The sequence below is a fragment of the Pelodiscus sinensis genome, chromosome 19, assembly GCF_052426305.1.
Source record: "Pelodiscus sinensis isolate ZL-2025 chromosome 19, ASM5242630v1, whole genome shotgun sequence".
Lineage (NCBI taxonomy): Eukaryota > Metazoa > Chordata > Testudines > Trionychidae > Pelodiscus > Pelodiscus sinensis.
Genome location: NC_143070.1, coordinates 825,909 through 843,375, shown reverse-complemented (window position 1 = coordinate 843,375; position 17,467 = coordinate 825,909). Strand labels below are relative to the sequence as shown.

The following is a 17,467-nucleotide window of genomic DNA, read 5'->3' as shown; positions in this document are numbered from 1 at the left end:
TGGAGAAAAAATCTGTTTGGGGGGGGGAAGGGGGAGACCAAAGTTATTGAACAAAAAAAATTAAAGGCCCCCAAGAGTTATTAATTAAATTAAATTAAATTAAATTACATTAAAACAGCATTAAAACAGCATGCCCCCTTTCCGTGTGTGCAGAATCAGAATAGGGATAGGAAGAGGAGAGGTTGAGCACTAAGACCCAGGGCAGGCATTGCTTCCCCTTGCTTCAGGTCTTTAGGCTTTTTGATGGCGGCCTTGTTTGGTCTAGCCGGAAGGCAGCTTCCCTGCGGAACCAGGTAAGCAGGGGGTCCAGGGATGGAGGCTGGGCCCAGTTGCTGAGTGTGTCGTAGGGGTGCCAGGTGTCTGGTATTTTCACCTCCTGGCAGGAGAAAAACCCAGAAAACGCCGGACATTTTAGATGTCCAGTATTTTCTGAATTTTTTTGCCGGACAGGAGGTGAAAATACCAGACTGTCTGCGTCAATACTGGACACCGAGAGAGAGAGAGAATAGTTGAAGCAAAATACAGGACTATGTAGCACTTTAAAGACTAACAAGATGGTTTATTAGATGATGAGCTTTCGTGGGCCAGACCCACTTCCTCAGATCAAATAGTGGAAGAAAATAGTCACAACCGTATATACCAAAGGATACAATTAAAAAAATGAACAAATATGAAAAGGACAAATCACATTTCAGAACTGAAGGGGGATGCGGAGTGGGGGGGGTAGGAGGTAAATGTCTGTGAGCTAATGATATTAGAGGTGATAATTGGGGAAGCTATCTTTGTAATGGGTAAGATAACTAGATTGTTTGTTGAGACAGAGGCGTAAAGTGTCGAATTTTAGCATGAATGACAGTTCAGAGGATTCCCTTTCAAGTGCAGATGTAAAAGGTCTTTGTAGCAGAATGCAGGTGGTTAAGTCATTGAGAGAGTGTCCTTTCTGGTTAAAATGGCAAGAAACTGGTTTCTCTTTGTGATCTTGTCTGATATCTGTTTTGTGGGCATTAATCCTTTGGCGAAGTGTCTGAGATGTTTGTCCAATGTACATAGCAGACGGACACTTTCGGCACATGATAGCATAGATTATATTTCTGGATGCGCAGGAATATGTGTTCTTGATCTTGTAACTCACTTGGTTAGGTCCAATAATGGTATCAGCAGAATGAATATGTGGACAAAGCTGGCAACGGGGTTTGTTGCAAGGGAAGGTACCAGGGTTGGTATTAGTGTGGTATGTCCTGTGGTGGTTGGTAAGAATCATCTTGAGGTTAGGTGGTTGTCTATAGGAGACTATGGGTCTGTCTCCCAGAGCCTCTTTGAGTATGGTATCCTGTTCCAATATAGGCTGTAGTTTATTGATAATGTGTTGGACAGGTTTAAGTTGGGGGTTGTAGGTGATGACAAGTGGTGTTCTATTGTTGGTTTTCTTGGGTCTGTCTTGTAGTAGATGGTTTCTAGGTATTCGTCTGGCTCTTTCAATTTGCTTTTTTATTTCTCCGGGTGGGTAGTTGAGGTTTATAAATGCTTGGTAGAGATCCTGAAGCTTCTGGTCTCTGTCAGTGGGATTAGAGCAGATGCGGTTGTATCGAAGGGCTTGGCTATAGACAATGGATCGTGTGGTGTGTGCTGGATGGGAGCTGGAAGCATGTAGGTAACTGTATGAGTCGGTGGGTTTTCTGTAGAGAGTGGTGTCTAATTTCCATTGTTGATTTGTACGGTGGTGTCCAGGAAGTGGATCTCTCCTGTAGAATGGTCCCGGCTGAGGTTGATGGTGGGGTGTAGGTTGTTGAAATCTCTGTGGAATGTCTCCATTTTGCCACTTGGTTAGGATGCAGCAGAGTAGTCTGATTTCATCTCTTATTAATAAGAACGTATTGAAACATTATATGAACCGCTTCACATTTCCAATGCAGTTATGTTTCATTCTTTTGCCGAGTTCATTTCCTTTTAGCTACTTCAGGCTCCATTTTTTACTTTTAAAAGTTAAACTTTTTAAAGACTGGATTTTTTTTCTAAAATGTTTTCTTTAACTATGAGCATGCAGACCCAGAGCCATGCAAGGTTTGTGGGCCCAGAGCTACATCTGACGTTGCGGCCTCTCCTCACCCTTCCAAAAAAAAAAAATTACCATTGAGGGGGGCCAGGATGGGTTTGGTTAGGTGGAGAGCTCTCACCCTGCAGTGCCAGTTCGTATCTGGTGGGGTAGGAGCTGACTCACTCCGAGTGTTGCAAACAGGGTTGAAGTGCTACTAATGTTTAGCTTCCTGGGCTCTCAGTCATGACAAGGAGCCACAGGGTTGAATTTCAGTGAGTGCATTGCAACACTGTGCCTGGGGCTTACAGCATAACTCCGGTTTGGAGGCCCTCTTGATCTTGAATATAAAATATTTCATGTTTATTAAAACTGCACATTGTGTTCCCCCCTCTCCACTCATTCTCTAGGACCCTGTTCAGAGCTGCTAAGCTCAGAATAATTTGACCAAAACCCCCAAAATGCAAAATAGTCATGACAGTGCAGAGCAACTGCTTTAAAGGCCTCTCTAGCCATTACAAGAAAATTCCCTTAAATAAACTGGATTTTTGTTGGATTCTGTCTGACCAGAGGGTTCACGTATGGGCTTGTATTTGGATCCTTTACATAATCTTTTAGGAGATGGCTTGATTCTTGAAAACATTTATTATAAAGGCAGTTGACCAATTTACATTTCTGAAAATATGTTTAGCAGAAAGAGGCTGCCATATTTGGGGTCGGGAAGGAATTTTCCTCCAGGGTAGATTGGCAGAGGCCCTGGAGGTTTTTCGCCTTCCTCTGTAGCATGGGGCGCAGATCACAGCTGGAGGAGTCTCTGCATCTTGGGGCCTTCAAAGTATTTGAAGGCTTCAATATCTGAGATCTAGGTGAGAGAATTATTCTAGGAGGGGTGGGTGAGATTCTGTGGCCTGCACTGTGCAGGGGGTCAGACTAGATGATCAGAATGGTCCCTTCTGACCTTAAAGTCTAGGAGTCTATGGAAGTGACCCATGGCAAGGGGAGGCCAAGATCATCGCCGACGCGCTGTCCCGTGGGGGGGCCCGAACCTCCCCAGGCCACGGACGCAGCGGCCCCACTCAGCTCGCTCTCAGGGCGGGGGGAGAGGTGATGTAGTGTTAGCACGCTGCTGGTCGCGGTGCTTGGGCTGTGGCTGACCCCACTGGCCTCTGTCTGTGAGCACTGCCCAGCGGGGGGGGGGGGTGCCTTGAGGGCCCCCGGGACAGTGACCGAACTGGTCCTACTAGGTAAGGGACGGGAGGGAACAAAGTCAGGGAGTGCTGGGGAAGGGGCAGTTTCTGGCTGGGAATCGTGAAGGGAACAGACTAAGCTGGGGGCTGAGGGGGGATGGACCCCCCCGCCCCAAGGGGTCTGAGGCCTCCTGGCCCTGACTCCAGTACCCACGTCACGTCTGTGCTGGGCTGTGTCCCAGAGAAGCAATAAACCCCCCTGTTCTACCGGCTGGTGGAGTCTGGTCTGGCTGCTGCGGGGGTGCAGGGTCGGGGGCTCCCCGAAGCGCTGTCACACCCTGGTTTATTGATTAGAAGATCCTGTGAGACCGTGTCAAACGCCTCATTGCAGTCCGGGTATCCCACGGCCACCGCCTCCTCCTCAGCCACCAGGCTCCTTATCTGGTCACAGGAAGCAGCAGATTGGTCTGACGTGATTTGCTCTGTACAAATCCACACTGGCTGTTACCTGTCACCTCCTTAACTTCCAGGTGTTTGCAGATGGATTAATTACCTGCTCCATTATCTTCCCTGGCACAGATGTTAAACTGACTGGTCTGTAGTTTCCTGGGTTGTTCTTATTCCCCTTTTTACAGCGGGGCGCTAGATTTGCCCTTTTCCATCCTCTGGAATCTCTCCTGTCTCCCCTGATTTCCCAAAGTTGATAGCTAAGGGCTCAGGTACCTCCCTGTGTGCTGTAGGCTGCATCTCATCAGGCCCCTGGGGACTTGCGGACATCTCACTGTTCTAAGTGGTTTTTAACTTGTTCTTTTCTTATTTTATCTTCTACGCCTCCCCCATTCCCACAGCATCTCTCCCCCTGGACCAGCTGCCTTGGGAGTTCTGCAGAGTCTGGATCAGTCAGTTCTGCCCGGCGACTGGTGACAAACAGCCTCTGCCTGGCCCGGGTTGGCCGCCGGGAGCTGTGTCAGTGGGGGAAGTGATGGGGATGTGATAGCGGTAGTGACAGGGTCTGGGTGTGTCTGCCCACCCCGTGCCCTGCTCTGCGCTGGGCTGCCTGCTGGGCCGAGCCCCCCTCCTGCTGGGACCTGACAGCCGGACACTCCCGGATTCGCCTTATGGGCCCCCCCCAACACACGGACTGTGCACTCCGGTGATCTCTGCTGACCCCCCCCCCCTCCAGCACGAGGGCCATGGCCTGGGGGCTGCTGCTGGCGCTGTGTGGGGGGCTCCTGGCTCCAGCCCTGGCTGAGGGTGAGTGGGGAGCTGCGGGGGCAGGGGGTGCCCTGGCTGGGGGTGAGTGGGGATCTGGGGGGGCAGGGGGTGCCCTGGCTGGGGGTGAGTGGGGGAGGCTGGGGGGGCAGGGGGTGCCCTGGCTGGGGGTGAGTGGGGGAGGCTGGGGGCAGGGGGTGCCCTGGCTGGGGGTGCCCTGGCTGGGGGTGAGTGTGGGAGGCTGGGGGGGCAGGGGGTGCCCTGGCTGGGGGTGAGTGTGGGAGGCTGGGGGGGGCAGGGGGTGCCCTGGCTGGGGGTGAGTGGGGGAGGCTGGGGGGGCAGGGGGTGCCCTGGCTGGGGGTGAGTGTGGGAGGCTGGGGGGGCAGGGGGTGCCCTGGCTGGGGGTGAGTGTGGGAGGCTGGGGGGGCAGGGGGTGCCCTGGCTGGGGGTGAGTGTGGGAGGCTGGGGGGGCAGGGGGTGCCCTGGCTGGGGGTGGGGGGGCAGTGGTGGGGGGAGGCTGGGGGGGCAGGGGGTGCCCTGGCTGGGGGTGAGTGGGGGGGGGGTTGGTGGCACAGGGTCTGCATCGGGGTTACTGATGGGCTGGGGGAGGAAAGGAAAAGGCCGCGGAGAGGGAAAAGTCTGGGTACGGCCAAGCAAAATGATTCTAATGCAGCCATCACACTGGCCGTATGCTCAGCGCCCCCCACAGCCAAGCCCCCCGGGTTCCCCTCTAACCACTCTGCCCTCCTGGAGCATTGGCCCGGGGGGGCAGCTCATTGGGGCAGTTAACCCCCCCCCATGTCTGACACCCCCCCAAATGGGCCACCGGCTTTCAGAGGCGCAGGCTGGGGATTGTCCTTCCTGATCCCGCTCAGCCCCGCGCCGGGTGAGTCTGACAGAGCCCAGGGCAGTGGGGCAGGGCTGGGAGGTCTCTGCTGCTCCCCACTGGGGGGCCTGGCGACCCCCGGGCCAGGGAGGAAGCGGCTGCCGTCTCCACCTCTCTGCTGTTGCTACAGGGCACCACCGGCTGGCCGTGCAGGTCACGGCGATGATGGACGAGACGGGAACCCACCGCTTCACCATGGCGGCCCTGCTGGACGGCGTGCGGGTGGCGCACTACAGCAGAGACACACGGGAGGTCCGACCCACCCAGGCCTGGGTGACGCAGGCCGTGGGCGCTGAGTATCTCCGGGAGAAGACGCAGCAGTTCTGGGTGCACGACGTGCGCTCCAAATTCGACATCCAGGGGTGGATGCACCTGCACAACCAGACGGGCGGTGAGTGTCCGAGAGTGACAGGTGTGAACGGGCACGCGAGAGAGAGAGCTGCCCACCCACAATCCCTCCCCTGGGGGTCGGGGCCTCGCGGGCCGGGCGCTGCCCGAGCCAGCGCTGGCCGGAACCGGTCCCGTTCCCAGACGGGCGGTGAGTGTCCGAGAGCGACAGGCGTGAACGGGCACGCGAGAGAGAGAGCTGCCCACCCACAATCCCTCCCCTGGGGGTCGGGGCCTCGCGGGCCGGGCGCTGCCCGAGCCAGCGCTGGCCGGAACCGGTCCCGTTCCCAGACGGGTGGTGAGTGTCCGAGAGCGACAGGCGTGAACGGGCACGCGAGAGAGAGAGCTGCCCACCCACAATCCCTCCCCTGGGGGTCGGGGCCTCACGGGGCCAGGTGCTGCCCGAGCCAGCGCTGGCCGGAACCGGTCCCGTTCCCAGACGGGTGGTGAGTGTCCGAGAGCGACAGGCGTGAACGGGCACGCGAGAGAGAGAGCTGCCCACCCACAATCCCTCCCCTGGGGGTCGGGGCCTCGCGGGGCCAGGTGCTGCCCGAGCCAGCGCTGGCCGGAACCGGTCCCGTTCCCAGACGGGTTTTCACGCCCGGGCGGAAGGGATGCCAGCTATGGGCGGTTGCTGCGGGGAGGGTGTTTTTCACAAATGGCCTCATGGGAGAATCCTGAGCCGGGCAGTTCTGGGAGCATCCCCCTCTGTTCCCCCCTCAGAGAATCAACGTTTTCCGGAAAACAGAAATTTTCTCGTGAAAAATTGTACTTGTGGGGAACAGCCCTTGGCCTGGCTGCCGGCCACGGGGAATCGCTGGGAGAGGGATGGGAAATGAGTCAGAAAACATCCCCCTGCCACTGTGTCCATCCAGGGTGTGCCCGCCCCGGAGCGCTGCGTACGGACGCGGCTGCCCCCTCGAGCGCGGCGCCGGGGGCTGAGAATGGACCTGGGTGCAAACAGAAGTAGGGATCCGTCCCCGTCCACAGGACCCAACACCTCGCCCCTTCCTGAGAGTCTGCCCTGACCCCGCCTGCCCCTCAGCGTCCTCTGGAGTCCGTCACCAGCTCGGCAGGAGGCGTCTGCATGGTCGGAGATGGTGTCACTGGTCAGGCCGAGGGTTCCCTGCTCACAGCGCCTTGTGCCACCATCCGGCCCACCCCCTCTGACCCTCCCGGCCACAGACGTGGTCCCTGGCTCTCCGGGAAGGCTCTGAGCTCTCTCCCTGCTCCTCAGGCTTCCACACGGAGCAGGTCCACGTGGGCTGTGCCCTGAGCGACCAGACCCCCGTGGACCCGCACTACCAATACGCCTACGACGGGCAGGACTTCATCAGCTTCGACAACCAGACGGTCACGTGGGTGGCGGCCGTGCCGCCGGCCGTCCTGCAGAAGCAGCTCTGGGACACGGTGCACCAGGACTTCACGCAGATCGTCTGGCGGTACCTGACGCACGAGTGCGTGTGGACGCTGCGGAGCCTGGTGCAGCAGGGGCGGGCCGTGCTGGAGCGGCAGGGTGAGTGAGCCGCGGTGGCTACCGGGGGAAGGGCGCAAGGGGGCAGGGTTACTGCCTGGGAGGGGTACGTCTAAACAGCAGGTGTTTTTCGGAAAAAGAGACACAAGTTGCAAACCGCAACTGGCAGCTGTTTCCGCTTCATTTTTCGGAAGAGGCTTTGCTGAAACATGGCCCGTCTACATGGGGCCAAATTTCGGAAAAAAAACCCAGTTTTGGAATATCCCTTATTCCGCTCACTGAGAGGAACACAGGGATGCTGAAAGAACGCACCCTGGAAAGTGTTCAGAAAATGTGGACGTGTTCCCTGGACGCATCAGAGTTTCTCTGGTATCCCAGGAAACCTCTGCAGTCTAGACACAGCCGTAGAGTGGGCTAGTGGATTGGCCACTGGGCTAGGACAGCAGCCCCCTGGTTTCTACTCCCTGCTCTGCAGTGTCCTACTGGGAGACAATTTCTCTGTGCCTCAGTTTCCCCACATGTCCAATGGCTCCTGCCTCCTGATTAAGTGCTGTGAAGTGTGACCAATGCTGGCATTAGAGCAGAGGGGCTATTAGCCAGCCCTGGCTGCCTGGAGCCCCCACTCTGCAGGGCCTTTCCCCGGGCACCCAGCTGCCTCCGCTTCCCTCGTCGGGCCGAGACGTCCCAGCTCCGGGCTGCGAGTGGCTTTTCTTGGCATGCAGGACCCCAAAAGGCCCCGCGGTCGGTGAGGGCGAAGGGGGCGCGGGACGGGCAGGACAGGGGGTTGCAAACAGAAAACCTGTTTGGAGCTTCCAGATGAAGCAGCTCCAGTTACAGATCAGTGTGAACGGGCCCAGACCAGGTCTGATCCACGTGGGAGTGGAGGGTGCCCCGGCTATCGGTCGCCTGGTGCACGTCCCTTCCCCACTAACCTCGTGGAACGAGGCATACAGCTAGTTCAGAATAGGAAGCCTAATCCGAACTAGCTAGTCCGTGCTGCGTGAAGCCGCGCGGGGTCCGACCTAGCCGGCATTTAAAAATGGCGCCGGCCGGCCGGCTTCATGCAAATGAAGCCCAGGAAATTCAAATCCCGGGCTTCATTTGCAACTCCGAATGACTACATTAACCACCCTAGTTCGAACTAGCGGGGTAGTGTAGACAGACCCTCTTATGCTGACCCGGCACCAGCCCTGTAACTCACACTCTGTGTCTTCCCCCAGTGCCCCCCGAGGTCTCGGTGTCCCGCAGAGACGCCCCCCACGGCCCCGTCACCCTCTCCTGCCGCGCCAGCGGCTTCCACCCGCGTCCCATCCACCTCTCCTGGGTGCGGGACGGAGGCGACGTCCTGGCGGAGACGAGCTCCAGCGGGATCCTGCCCCTCGCCGACGGCACCTACCACACCCAGTCGTCCCTGGAGATCGGCCCGCGGCCGGACGGGCCCCGCTACGCCTGCCGGGTGGAGCACAGCAGCCTGCCCGCGCCCGCCCTCGTCTGGGGTAAGGAGGCACCTGTGGGAATCGCAGAGATGGGGCGCGGTTGGGCCGCAGGATGGTCAGTCTCCCTGCCCATTGTCCATGTGAACTCTTCTAGCTCTGGATATTCGTGTGACCCACAGAAATGGCCGACCCCTCAGAGAATTTCAGTTAAATGCCATGGGGGTGTCCAGTGGCAGTGAGTTCCACAAGTTAACAGTGTTTCACGGGAAAGGCCCAATTGCTGTGTGGTGTGTGTGGCTAGCAGGGCCCAGCAGAGCCCCGATCCCCTGTGCCCCATCCCTGGCCCCCTCCCAGCCTGGCCTCTCCCCTCCCCCATAGGCCAGGTCTCTGCAGGGCCCCTGGGGAGCTGTTCAAGGCCAGTGGCTGCCCCAGCAGAGCCCCCCCGTGACTGAGCCCTTCTCCATCCCACAGCCCCTGAGAAGGGCCCCCTGTCCCCCGGGGTCCTGGCCGCCATCGTCCTGGCCGCGCTGGGTCTGGCTGGAGCCGCAGGGGCCGGCGTCTGGCTGTGGAGGAGAAAATCAGCAGGTGAGAGCAGGTCCCTGCAGGGCTGGGCCATTGGGCTGTTGCTGGCTGGGTGGTGGGTGCCCTGCGGGAGGGGCCGTGGGGGCCATGGGGAGCCCTGTGTCGGGGGGAGGGAGTCGGGGTCACCGTGGGGGAGGGGTCCCCCTGCTCCCCTGCACTCACCCCCTTTCCCCGCTTGTGTTTCAGGCCGTCGGGAACCCGGCTACGCCCCGGCAGCCAGTGAGTAACCCCTGGGAATGGGGCCTGGGTGCCCCAGTGCATGATGGGAGGGGGGGTTCCATGGGGGGCAGAGGGCCCCAGCAGTGACTGCAGAGGGCTCGCGAGCTGGTGACTGGCTCTGACAGTCCCTGGGCCGGTGGGAGCTGCCAGGCCGTCCCAGCCCCCCCCACCCGGGATTCTCTGCCCCCCCTGCTGCCGGCGCCCAGCCCTGGGGCCCAACGTGCCACAACCAAAGGCCACCCCCAGAGCAGTGCTCAGCCGGCACCCAGCATGCACCGGGGCCTTGGCGGGACACTGGGGGGGCAGCAGGCCGGTCTCTGGGGCCGGCGTGGGGCTGTTACACTCCCTCCAGACGGCCTGGCCACAGCCCCGCTGTCAGGGCCGGGGTGTCTGTGCAGCGGGGGGGGGGGCATCAGGGGCCTTGGCCGGGGGAGCCGGGAGCTGAATCCCCCCCCCGCTGGGAGCCCCCCAGCTAACGCCGCCTCCGGGCCATTTTCTCCCCACAGCTAAGACGGGAGATGATTCGGCCTCCAGCTCGGCCTCAGGAACAGGGTCCCAGAGCGCGGGATCCCGGATTTAGGGGCGGCCCTGCCCCGCTGCTGGCCCCACAGACTCCCCTGCGCTGGGGGGCTGGACCCGTTTCCCCCAGTGGGTGCTGGGGCCTAGCTTTGCGTTCTCTGCCGTGGCTTTGAAAGTCTCAACGGAGTAGCCCTGTGGGTCTGCAATTTAAAATAACCCCTGTACAAAAGAGCCGGCCTGTCGCGCCTTAGAGCGGAACAAACACAGACCCAGCGCGTGGGCTTTCGCAGGCACAGCCCACGTCCTCCATGTGCGGGGGAGGCGCAGGGCTCAGAAAGCAGAACGAGAGGGGAGGGGGAGGAGGAAACCGTCCGGCTACATGAGGCTGACAGAGGGCTGGAAGGGCCCACGCTTGGCGTCGGGTGTCCTTTGGGTGCTGCATGTGACGGCCCCGCCGAGGGAGGCCTTTGCTCGGTCCCTGGCTAGGGGTGTCAGATGGCAGGTGAGGCCAGTGCCTCAGTTTCTCTCTCAGCTGGTGTCTGAAGTTGCTTTGTGCTACCTGACTGGGAGACCCAGCAGTGAGTGCCCGGGCGGGTTATACCATCCCCAGCAGGGTCCTGTGAGACGCCTTTTCGGATGCCTGATTTGTGTCCATGTATCCTTTGTCCGGTTTGGCCAATACCCACGGCCACGGGGCTCTGCTGGCATGTGATGGCCTAGGTCATATTGTGTGAAAGAAGCTATCTGCATATATATGTGTGTGTCTATGCAACCACCCTGAAGTTGCTGCCCTCGACGTGCTGTGAGTAGCACTGTGGGCCCCGGGGCTCCCAAAGTTGAGTAGCCCCGCCCAAGAGGGTAACGAAAGCCGCATCCTGGGGGCTCACGCCGTCCATGCCCCCCGGGTGGTGATTGACTCCGGGGCAGAGGGACCCGTCCCTGACACCAAGGAGGAGGAGGAGGAGGATGCCAAGAGCCAGGAGCCTGCGGGGAGCCTGCCCAGGACTCAGGACCCCTGAGGCATCTCACAGAGCACATCTGCTGTGTCGTCCGAGGCCAGGGAGGGCTCCACATGTGAGTGCCATCATGCTCCCCTTATGTATACGGGGGTGGGGGGGAGAGGGAGCCCAGGGACCAGGTGCCTGGGCCTTGCCCACCATGGAGCAGCAGCTGGGTGTCATGCGGGGGCCCTGGCCTGTTCCCCACACGCTGACCTCGCCTTGCAGAGGGGGGCTGGGTTTCACCCACCTTGTCCCCAGGGAGAACTGACCACTGCTCATTTCACCACAGCCGCAGCACCTGGGACTGCAGGGCGCACCACCCCGCCTGCAACAGCCACCCGCGCCCGGGCCAGCAGGAGAGCCAGGAACCAGGAGGACTACCAGAGGCGGCACCTCCGGTTCATGGAGCAGCTGCTTCGCAATCAGGAGCACTGGGTCTGGGAAGACCTTCGGCTGCACCAGCGGAGTTTGGAGGCGCTGGAGGAGCAGGGCCGTGCCCTCAGAGGCCACCTCCAGAGCCTGGTGGACAGGTTCCTACCTCCTCCTGCTCCAGCCCCTGCAGCCACCCCAGCTCTCACTCCTCCTCCCACCCCTGCTCCCTCTCCCTCCGCACCCCCCCGTCCCTCCTGCCCCACCCTCCACACCCATTCCCCCCCGAGACCTCCACACCCGTAGTCCTGCGAGACAGGAGAGCCAGCAGGACCCTGAGCTTTCCCTCCCCTTCCTCCCCCTTCCAGCTCCCTCCTCCCAGGTTTCCCCTCCCCTCCTCATTCCTCCCTTCCCCCACACCAGATATGTACAATAGAGAGGGGTTTTTTTTGGCAAAACAGGTGTTTTTATTTGACATTAGGAAGGGGGGCTAGGGGGCGAAAGGGGAAGGAGGGGAGGGTGGAAGAAGGCCCCAGTGGGGCCATGCAGGGAGAGTTCAGTCCTCTTCCTCCACCTGGAAGCTCTCCCGCTGGGCTTCCCGGACGGCGGCGGTGCGGGGCTGAGCGTAGTGGCCAGCCAAGTGTTCTGCCTCAGCCATCCAGGCTGGCAGGAAAGCCTCCCCCTTCCTCTCACATACATTGTGGAGCACACAACATGCTGCCACCACGGGAGGGATGTTGTGCTCGGCCAGGTCCAGACGGGTGAGGGGGCATCAAAAGCGGGCTTTCAGTTGCCCGAAGGCCCCCTCCACCACGATGCGGGCCCTGGTCAGCCTGGCATTGAAGGCCTGGCGGGAGGGATTGAGGTGCCCCGTGTAGGGCTTCATCAGCCATGGCTGCAGTGGGTAGGCGGCATCCCCACCAGGCACACGGGCATGTCCACGTCCCCGACCCTGATGTGGCGGTCGGGGAAGAAGGTCCCGTCCTGCAGCCGCTGGCACACAGAGGAGTTGCGGTACACCCGGGCGTCGTGTGCTTTGCCGGACCAGCCCACATTAATGTCCGTGAACTGTCCCCGGTGGTCACACACGGCCTGCAGGAGGACGGAGAAGTAACCCCTTGTGGTTGACGTACTGGGAGGCCTGGTGTTCCGGGGCACGGATGGGGATGTGCGTCCCATCGATGGCCCCCCTGCAGTTGGGGAAGCCGAGGGCGCCGAATCCCCGGATGACGGCGTCCGGGTCGGCGAGGCGGACCACCCTGCGGAGCAGCACCCGGTTGATGGCCTTGACCACCTGCAGAGAGAGACACAGCAAAGCGCCAATCAGTGGGGTGCCCGGGTGGCTGGGAGCGTGCGTGTCCTGGCAGTGCCCCACGCCCCACTCCCGGAAGCAACCCCCCTGGCGGCGTGTAGTACGGCCGGGACAGCCCGACCCCTCCGGTGTGGGGCACTTTTGCCTCCTCTCCCCCATCCCCCCGTTTTCCCTGGGGCGGCCCATCCCCTCCTTGCTGCCCTCCCTCCCCGCTGGCCCAGTGGCCAGCAAGTGCCATACCTGTATGAGCACCGCTCCGACGGTGGATCTCCCCACGCCGAACTGGTTCCCGACGGATCGGTAGCTGTCCGGCGTGGAGAGCTTCCAGAGGGCGATGGCCACCCGCTTCTGGAGGGGGATGGCGGACCTCATGCGAGTGTCCCTTCTGCCCAGGGCAGGGGCGAGCCACTCGCAGAGCTCCAGGAAGGTGTCCCTCCTCATCCTGAAGTTCTGGGTCCACTGTCGGTCGTCCCAGCGCTCCAGGACGATGCGGTCCCACCAGTCGCTGCTGGTGTCCAGACGCCAGACGCGGCGGGGCACGCCGGTGCCGGGGCAGCCTCGAGCCATTGCTGGCAGGCAGCCTCGAGCCATTGCTGGCAGGCTTGCAGCAGCAAGTCCAGAACGTGCACCAGAAGGTGCAGGGCGAGCCGTGGCTCCATGTTGCCACCTGCGGCGGTCCCCCCCAAAGGGAAGCACCGACACAGACGGGCACAGAGACCGACGCTTTGCTGTCCCTCGGCGAGGTTGGCAAGCAAGCAGGAAAAGCTGAGAACCGGCTGTCCAGGGGGGTCCCTTTAAGCACGAACCTCAGATAGCCTCAGACAGCAGCCACACAAAGCAACTGCTGACCTGATGCCCTGCCGGAACCAGTTTGAGCTGCCCTTAAATGCGACCCAACGTCCAATCAGTGTGGATGCGCTAATTGCTAATTCGAATTAGTTTTTGGGTCTAGATACGTTATTTGAAATTAGCTTATTTGAAATTAACTAATTCGAAATAAGTTAGTTAGAATTAGCGCTGTAGTGTAGACATACTTGAAAACCACTTTCATGTCCCCTGTCAGGGTATCTAAAAGAGGGTATGTCTACACTAGCTCATTAATTCGAGCTAGGTAGGCAAATCAGGGAACAGGAGTTGCAAATGAAGTCTGGAATTTAAATATCCCAGGCTTTATTTGCATGTTCCCGTCCAGCTGCCATTTTTAAATCCCCCTTAGTCTGAATGAACTGCCCATGGCTACACGTGGTAGTCAGAAGTTAATCCGAACTCAGTCCTTAGTTTGGATTAACTGTTACTCCTCGTTAAAAAGCTCGGAGGATAGAACAAGCAGCCATGGGCTTAAACTGCAGCAAGGGAGGTTTAGGTTGGACATTAGGGAAAACTTCCTGCCTGTCAGGGTGGTGAAACACTGGAATAAATTGCCCAGGGGGGTTGACTGTGAACTGTTAATAACGACTCTCCAAGCCCAGTTCTCCAGTCAGTTCTGCACCCACCTTATAGTAGCCCCATCTAGGTTGTGTTTCCCTGGTTTATTGCTAAGAGGGTCATGTAAGACCGTCAAATGCCTCACTATAGTCCAGGTATCCCACCTCCACCGCTTCCTCCTTAGACACAAGACTTGTTATCCGATCACAAAAAGCATCAGATTGGTCCGACGTGATTTGTTCTGTACAAATCCATGCCGGCTGTTATCTGTCAACTCATTATCTTCCGGGTGTTTGCAGATGATTCCTTAATTACTGGCTCCATTATCTTCCCTAGCACAGGAGTTAAACTGACTGGTCTGTAGTTTCCTGGGTTGTTCTTGTTTCCCTTTTTATGGATGGGCACTAGTTTTGCCCTTTTCCAGTCTTCTGGAAAAAGAACATCAGAGCAGCCAGGCTGGGTCAGAGCCAAGGTCCATCCAGCCCCGTGTCCTGTCTGCCCAGTGCCCAGAGCCCCAGAGGGAGCGAACCGAACAGGGAAACACTGAGGGATCTCTCCCCTGTTGCCCATTCCCAGCCCTGACACACAGAGACTGGAGACCCCAGCCCTGCCCAGCCTGGCTAACGGTCACTGATGGACCCAACCTCCATGTAATTATCTAGTTCTTTTTACAGGGTTAAATCCTGGCCTTCACAACATCCTCCAGCGAGGAGTTCCACAGGTTGGCTGTACCCTGTGTGAGGAAAAACTTCCTTTGGTTTGTTTTAAACTAAGGATGTTAAAATGCCGTGAATTGGCCAGTCAACAGAATGTCCATTGACTGGTCAACAGGCACGTCCACATTCCTCCTTTGAAATGCTTATCAGATAATCGGCTCGTCTTTTACAGCCTTGTTTTAACCCTGCTGCCCGTTAATTTCAGTGGGTGAGCCCTAGTTCTGTGTGACGGGAACAAGTCAATCACGTTTCCTCATCCACGTTCTCCACCCCACTCATGCTTGTATAGACCCCATCCTATCCCCTCTTAGGCTATGTCTACACTGGCACGAGCTTGCACCAGAGCTATGCAAATGAGGCTAAGCGTGGAATATCACTGAGCTTCATTTGCATATCTAATGAGCCGCCATTTTGCAGAAGAGGCGCTTGCGCCAGAAGGTGCTGTCTACACGGCCCCTTCTTGCGCAAGAAAAACCCTCTTGCGCAACGCCGTTATTCCTGAAAATAATCAGCGTTGCAGCAGTGCACAAGAGGGTTTTTCTTGCGCAAGAAGGGGCCGTGTAGACAGCACCTTCTAGCGCAAAAAACCTCTTCCACATCGCTGAGCCTCATTTGCCATTTTTGCGGAAGAGGTTTTCTGCGTATGGGCCCCGTTCCAAACCCGGCATCATTGTAGTTGCCCTTTTCTAAACCTTTTCCAATGCCAGTATCCAGGGTCCCTCCATGGCACCCAGTGTGCCCCACGTCCTGCCCCATGGCGGGTCCAGCCCTTCTCCAGCCCCTGCATCCTCCCCCCTCCCACCCAGCCCTCCACAGGCCCTGCATCCTCCCCCTCACACCCAGCCCTCTCCAGCCCCTGCATCCTCCCCCCTCCCACCCAGCCCTCTCCAGCCCCTGCATCCTCCCCCCTCCCACCCAGCCCTCTCCAGCCCCTACATCCTCCCCCCTCCCACCCAGCCCTCTCCAGCCCCTGCATCCTCCCCCCTCCCACCCAGCCCTCCACAGGCCCTGCATCCTCCCCCCTCCCACCCAGCCCTTCTCCAGTCCCTGCATCCTCCCCCCTCCCACCCAGCCCTTCTCCAGTCCCTGCATCCTCCCCCTCCTACCCAGCCCTCTCCAGCCCCTGCATCCTCCCCCCTCCCACCCAGCCCTTCTCCAGCCCCTGCATCCTCCCCCTCCCACCCAGCCCTCTCCAGCCCCTACATCCTCCCCCCTCCCACCCAGCCCTCTCCAGCCCCTGCATCCTCCCCTCTCCTACCCAGCCCTCTCCAGCCCCTGCATCCTCCCCCCTCCCACCCAGCCCTCTCCAGCCCCTGCATCCTCCCCCCTCCCACCCAGCCCTCTCCAGCCCCTGCATCCTCCCCCCTCCCACCCAGCCCTTCTCCAGCCCCTGCATCCTCCCCCCTCCCACCCAGCCCTCTCCAGCCCCTGCATCCTCCCCTCTCCTACCCAGCCCTCTCCAGCCCCTGCATCCTCCCCCCTCCCACCCAGCCCTCTCCAGCCCCTGCATCCTCCCCCCTCCCACCCAGCCCTCTCCAGCCCCTGCATCCTCCCCCCTCCCACCCAGCCCTTCTCCAGCCCCTGCATCCTCCCCCCTCCCACCCAGCCCTCTCCAGTCCCTGCATCCTCCCCCTCCTACCCAGCCCTCTCCAGCCCCTGCATCCTCCCCCCTCCCACCCAGCCCTCTCCAGTCCCTGCATCCTCCCCCTCCTACCCAGCCCTTCTCCAGTCCCTGCATCCTCCCCCTCCTACCCAGCCCTCTCCAGCCCCTGCATCCTCCCCTCTCCCACCCAGCCCTCTCCAGTCCCTGCATCCCCCCTCCCACCCAGCCCTCTCCAGCCCCTGCATCCTCCCCCCTCCCACCCAGCCCTTCTCCAGCCCCTGCATCCTCCCCCCTCCCACCCAGCCCTCTCCAGTCCCTGCATCCTCCCCCCTCCCACCCAGCCCTCTCCAGTCCCTGCATCCTCCCCCTCCTACCCAGCCCTTCTCCAGTCCCTGCATCCTCCCCCTCCTACCCAGCCCTCTCCAGCCCCTGCATCCTCCCCCCTCCCACCCAGCCCTCTCCAGTCCCTGCATCCTCCCCCTCCTACCCAGCCCTTCTCCAGCCCCTGCATCCTCCCCCCTCCCACCCAGCCCTCTCCAGCCCCTGCATCCTCCCCCCTCCTACCCAGCCCTTCTCCAGCCCCTGCATCCTCCCCCCTCCCACCCAGCCCTCTCCAGTCCCTGCATCCTCCCCCCTCCTACCCAGCCCTTCTCCAGCCCCTGCATCCTCCCCTCTCCCACCCAGCCCTCTCCAGTCCCTGCATCCTCCCCCCTCCCACCCAGCCCTCTCCAGCCCCTGCATCCTCCCCCCTCCCACTCAGCCCTCCACAGGCCCTGCATCCTCCCCCCTTCCACCCAGCCCTTCTCCAGCCCCTGCATCCTCCCCCCTCCCACCCAGCCCTCTCCAGCCCCTGCATCCTCCCCTCTCCTACGCAGCCCTCTCCAGTCCCTGCATCCTCCCCTCTCCTACCCAGCCCTCTCCAGCCCCTGCATCCTCCCCCCTCCCACCCAGCCCTCCACAGGCCCTGCAGCTCCCTTCCAGCCTGCAGCGCTGTCCCCTGGCAGCCCACCCCCGGGCACGTTCCAGGACCGGCTGCCTTGGGAGTTCTGCAGAACCTGGATCGGAGTCTCCTGCCTGGCGACAGGTGACAAGCGGCCTCTGCCTGGC

At 60.2% G+C, this 17,467-nt stretch overlaps 1 protein-coding gene across 2 annotated transcripts; it reads left to right on the top strand.

Annotated features, from left to right (window-relative positions):
• Positions 1-231: 231 nt before the first annotated feature.
• On the top strand, positions 232-11,646 carry LOC102446305 (class I histocompatibility antigen, F10 alpha chain-like). Of its 2 annotated transcripts, XR_016347425.1 has the most exons (9): positions 232-293; positions 4,068-4,473; positions 5,448-5,708; positions 6,942-7,220; positions 8,399-8,674; positions 9,086-9,199; positions 9,383-9,415; positions 9,922-11,008; positions 11,225-11,646. XR_016347425.1 is itself a non-coding variant. In XM_089771664.1 (7 exons), the coding sequence occupies exons 2-7, from the start codon at positions 4,413-4,415 to the stop codon at positions 9,421-9,423; spliced, it is 1,032 nt and encodes a 343-aa protein (XP_089627790.1). In that variant the 5' UTR covers positions 232-293; positions 4,068-4,412. The 2 variants fall into 2 exon arrangements, 1 of the variants encoding a protein (XP_089627790.1); XM_089771664.1 differs by lacking the exons at positions 9,922-11,008; positions 11,225-11,646 and having other exon boundaries at positions 9,383-9,423.
• Positions 11,647-17,467: the final 5,821 nt, after the last annotated feature.

Excerpts from the sequence above, each read along its gene's own strand:
- LOC102446305 (XM_089771664.1), top strand. The coding sequence starts at position 4,413 with ATGGCCTGGGGGCTGCTGCTGGCGCTGTGTGGGGGGCTCCTGGCTCCA. Across the intron at positions 4,474-5,447 it reads GGCTCCAGCCCTGGCTGAGG|GGCACCACCGGCTGGCCGTG; the intron begins GTGAGTGGGGAG and ends CTGTTGCTACAG. Across the intron at positions 5,709-6,941 it reads CCTGCACAACCAGACGGGCG|GCTTCCACACGGAGCAGGTC; the intron begins GTGAGTGTCCGA and ends CCTGCTCCTCAG.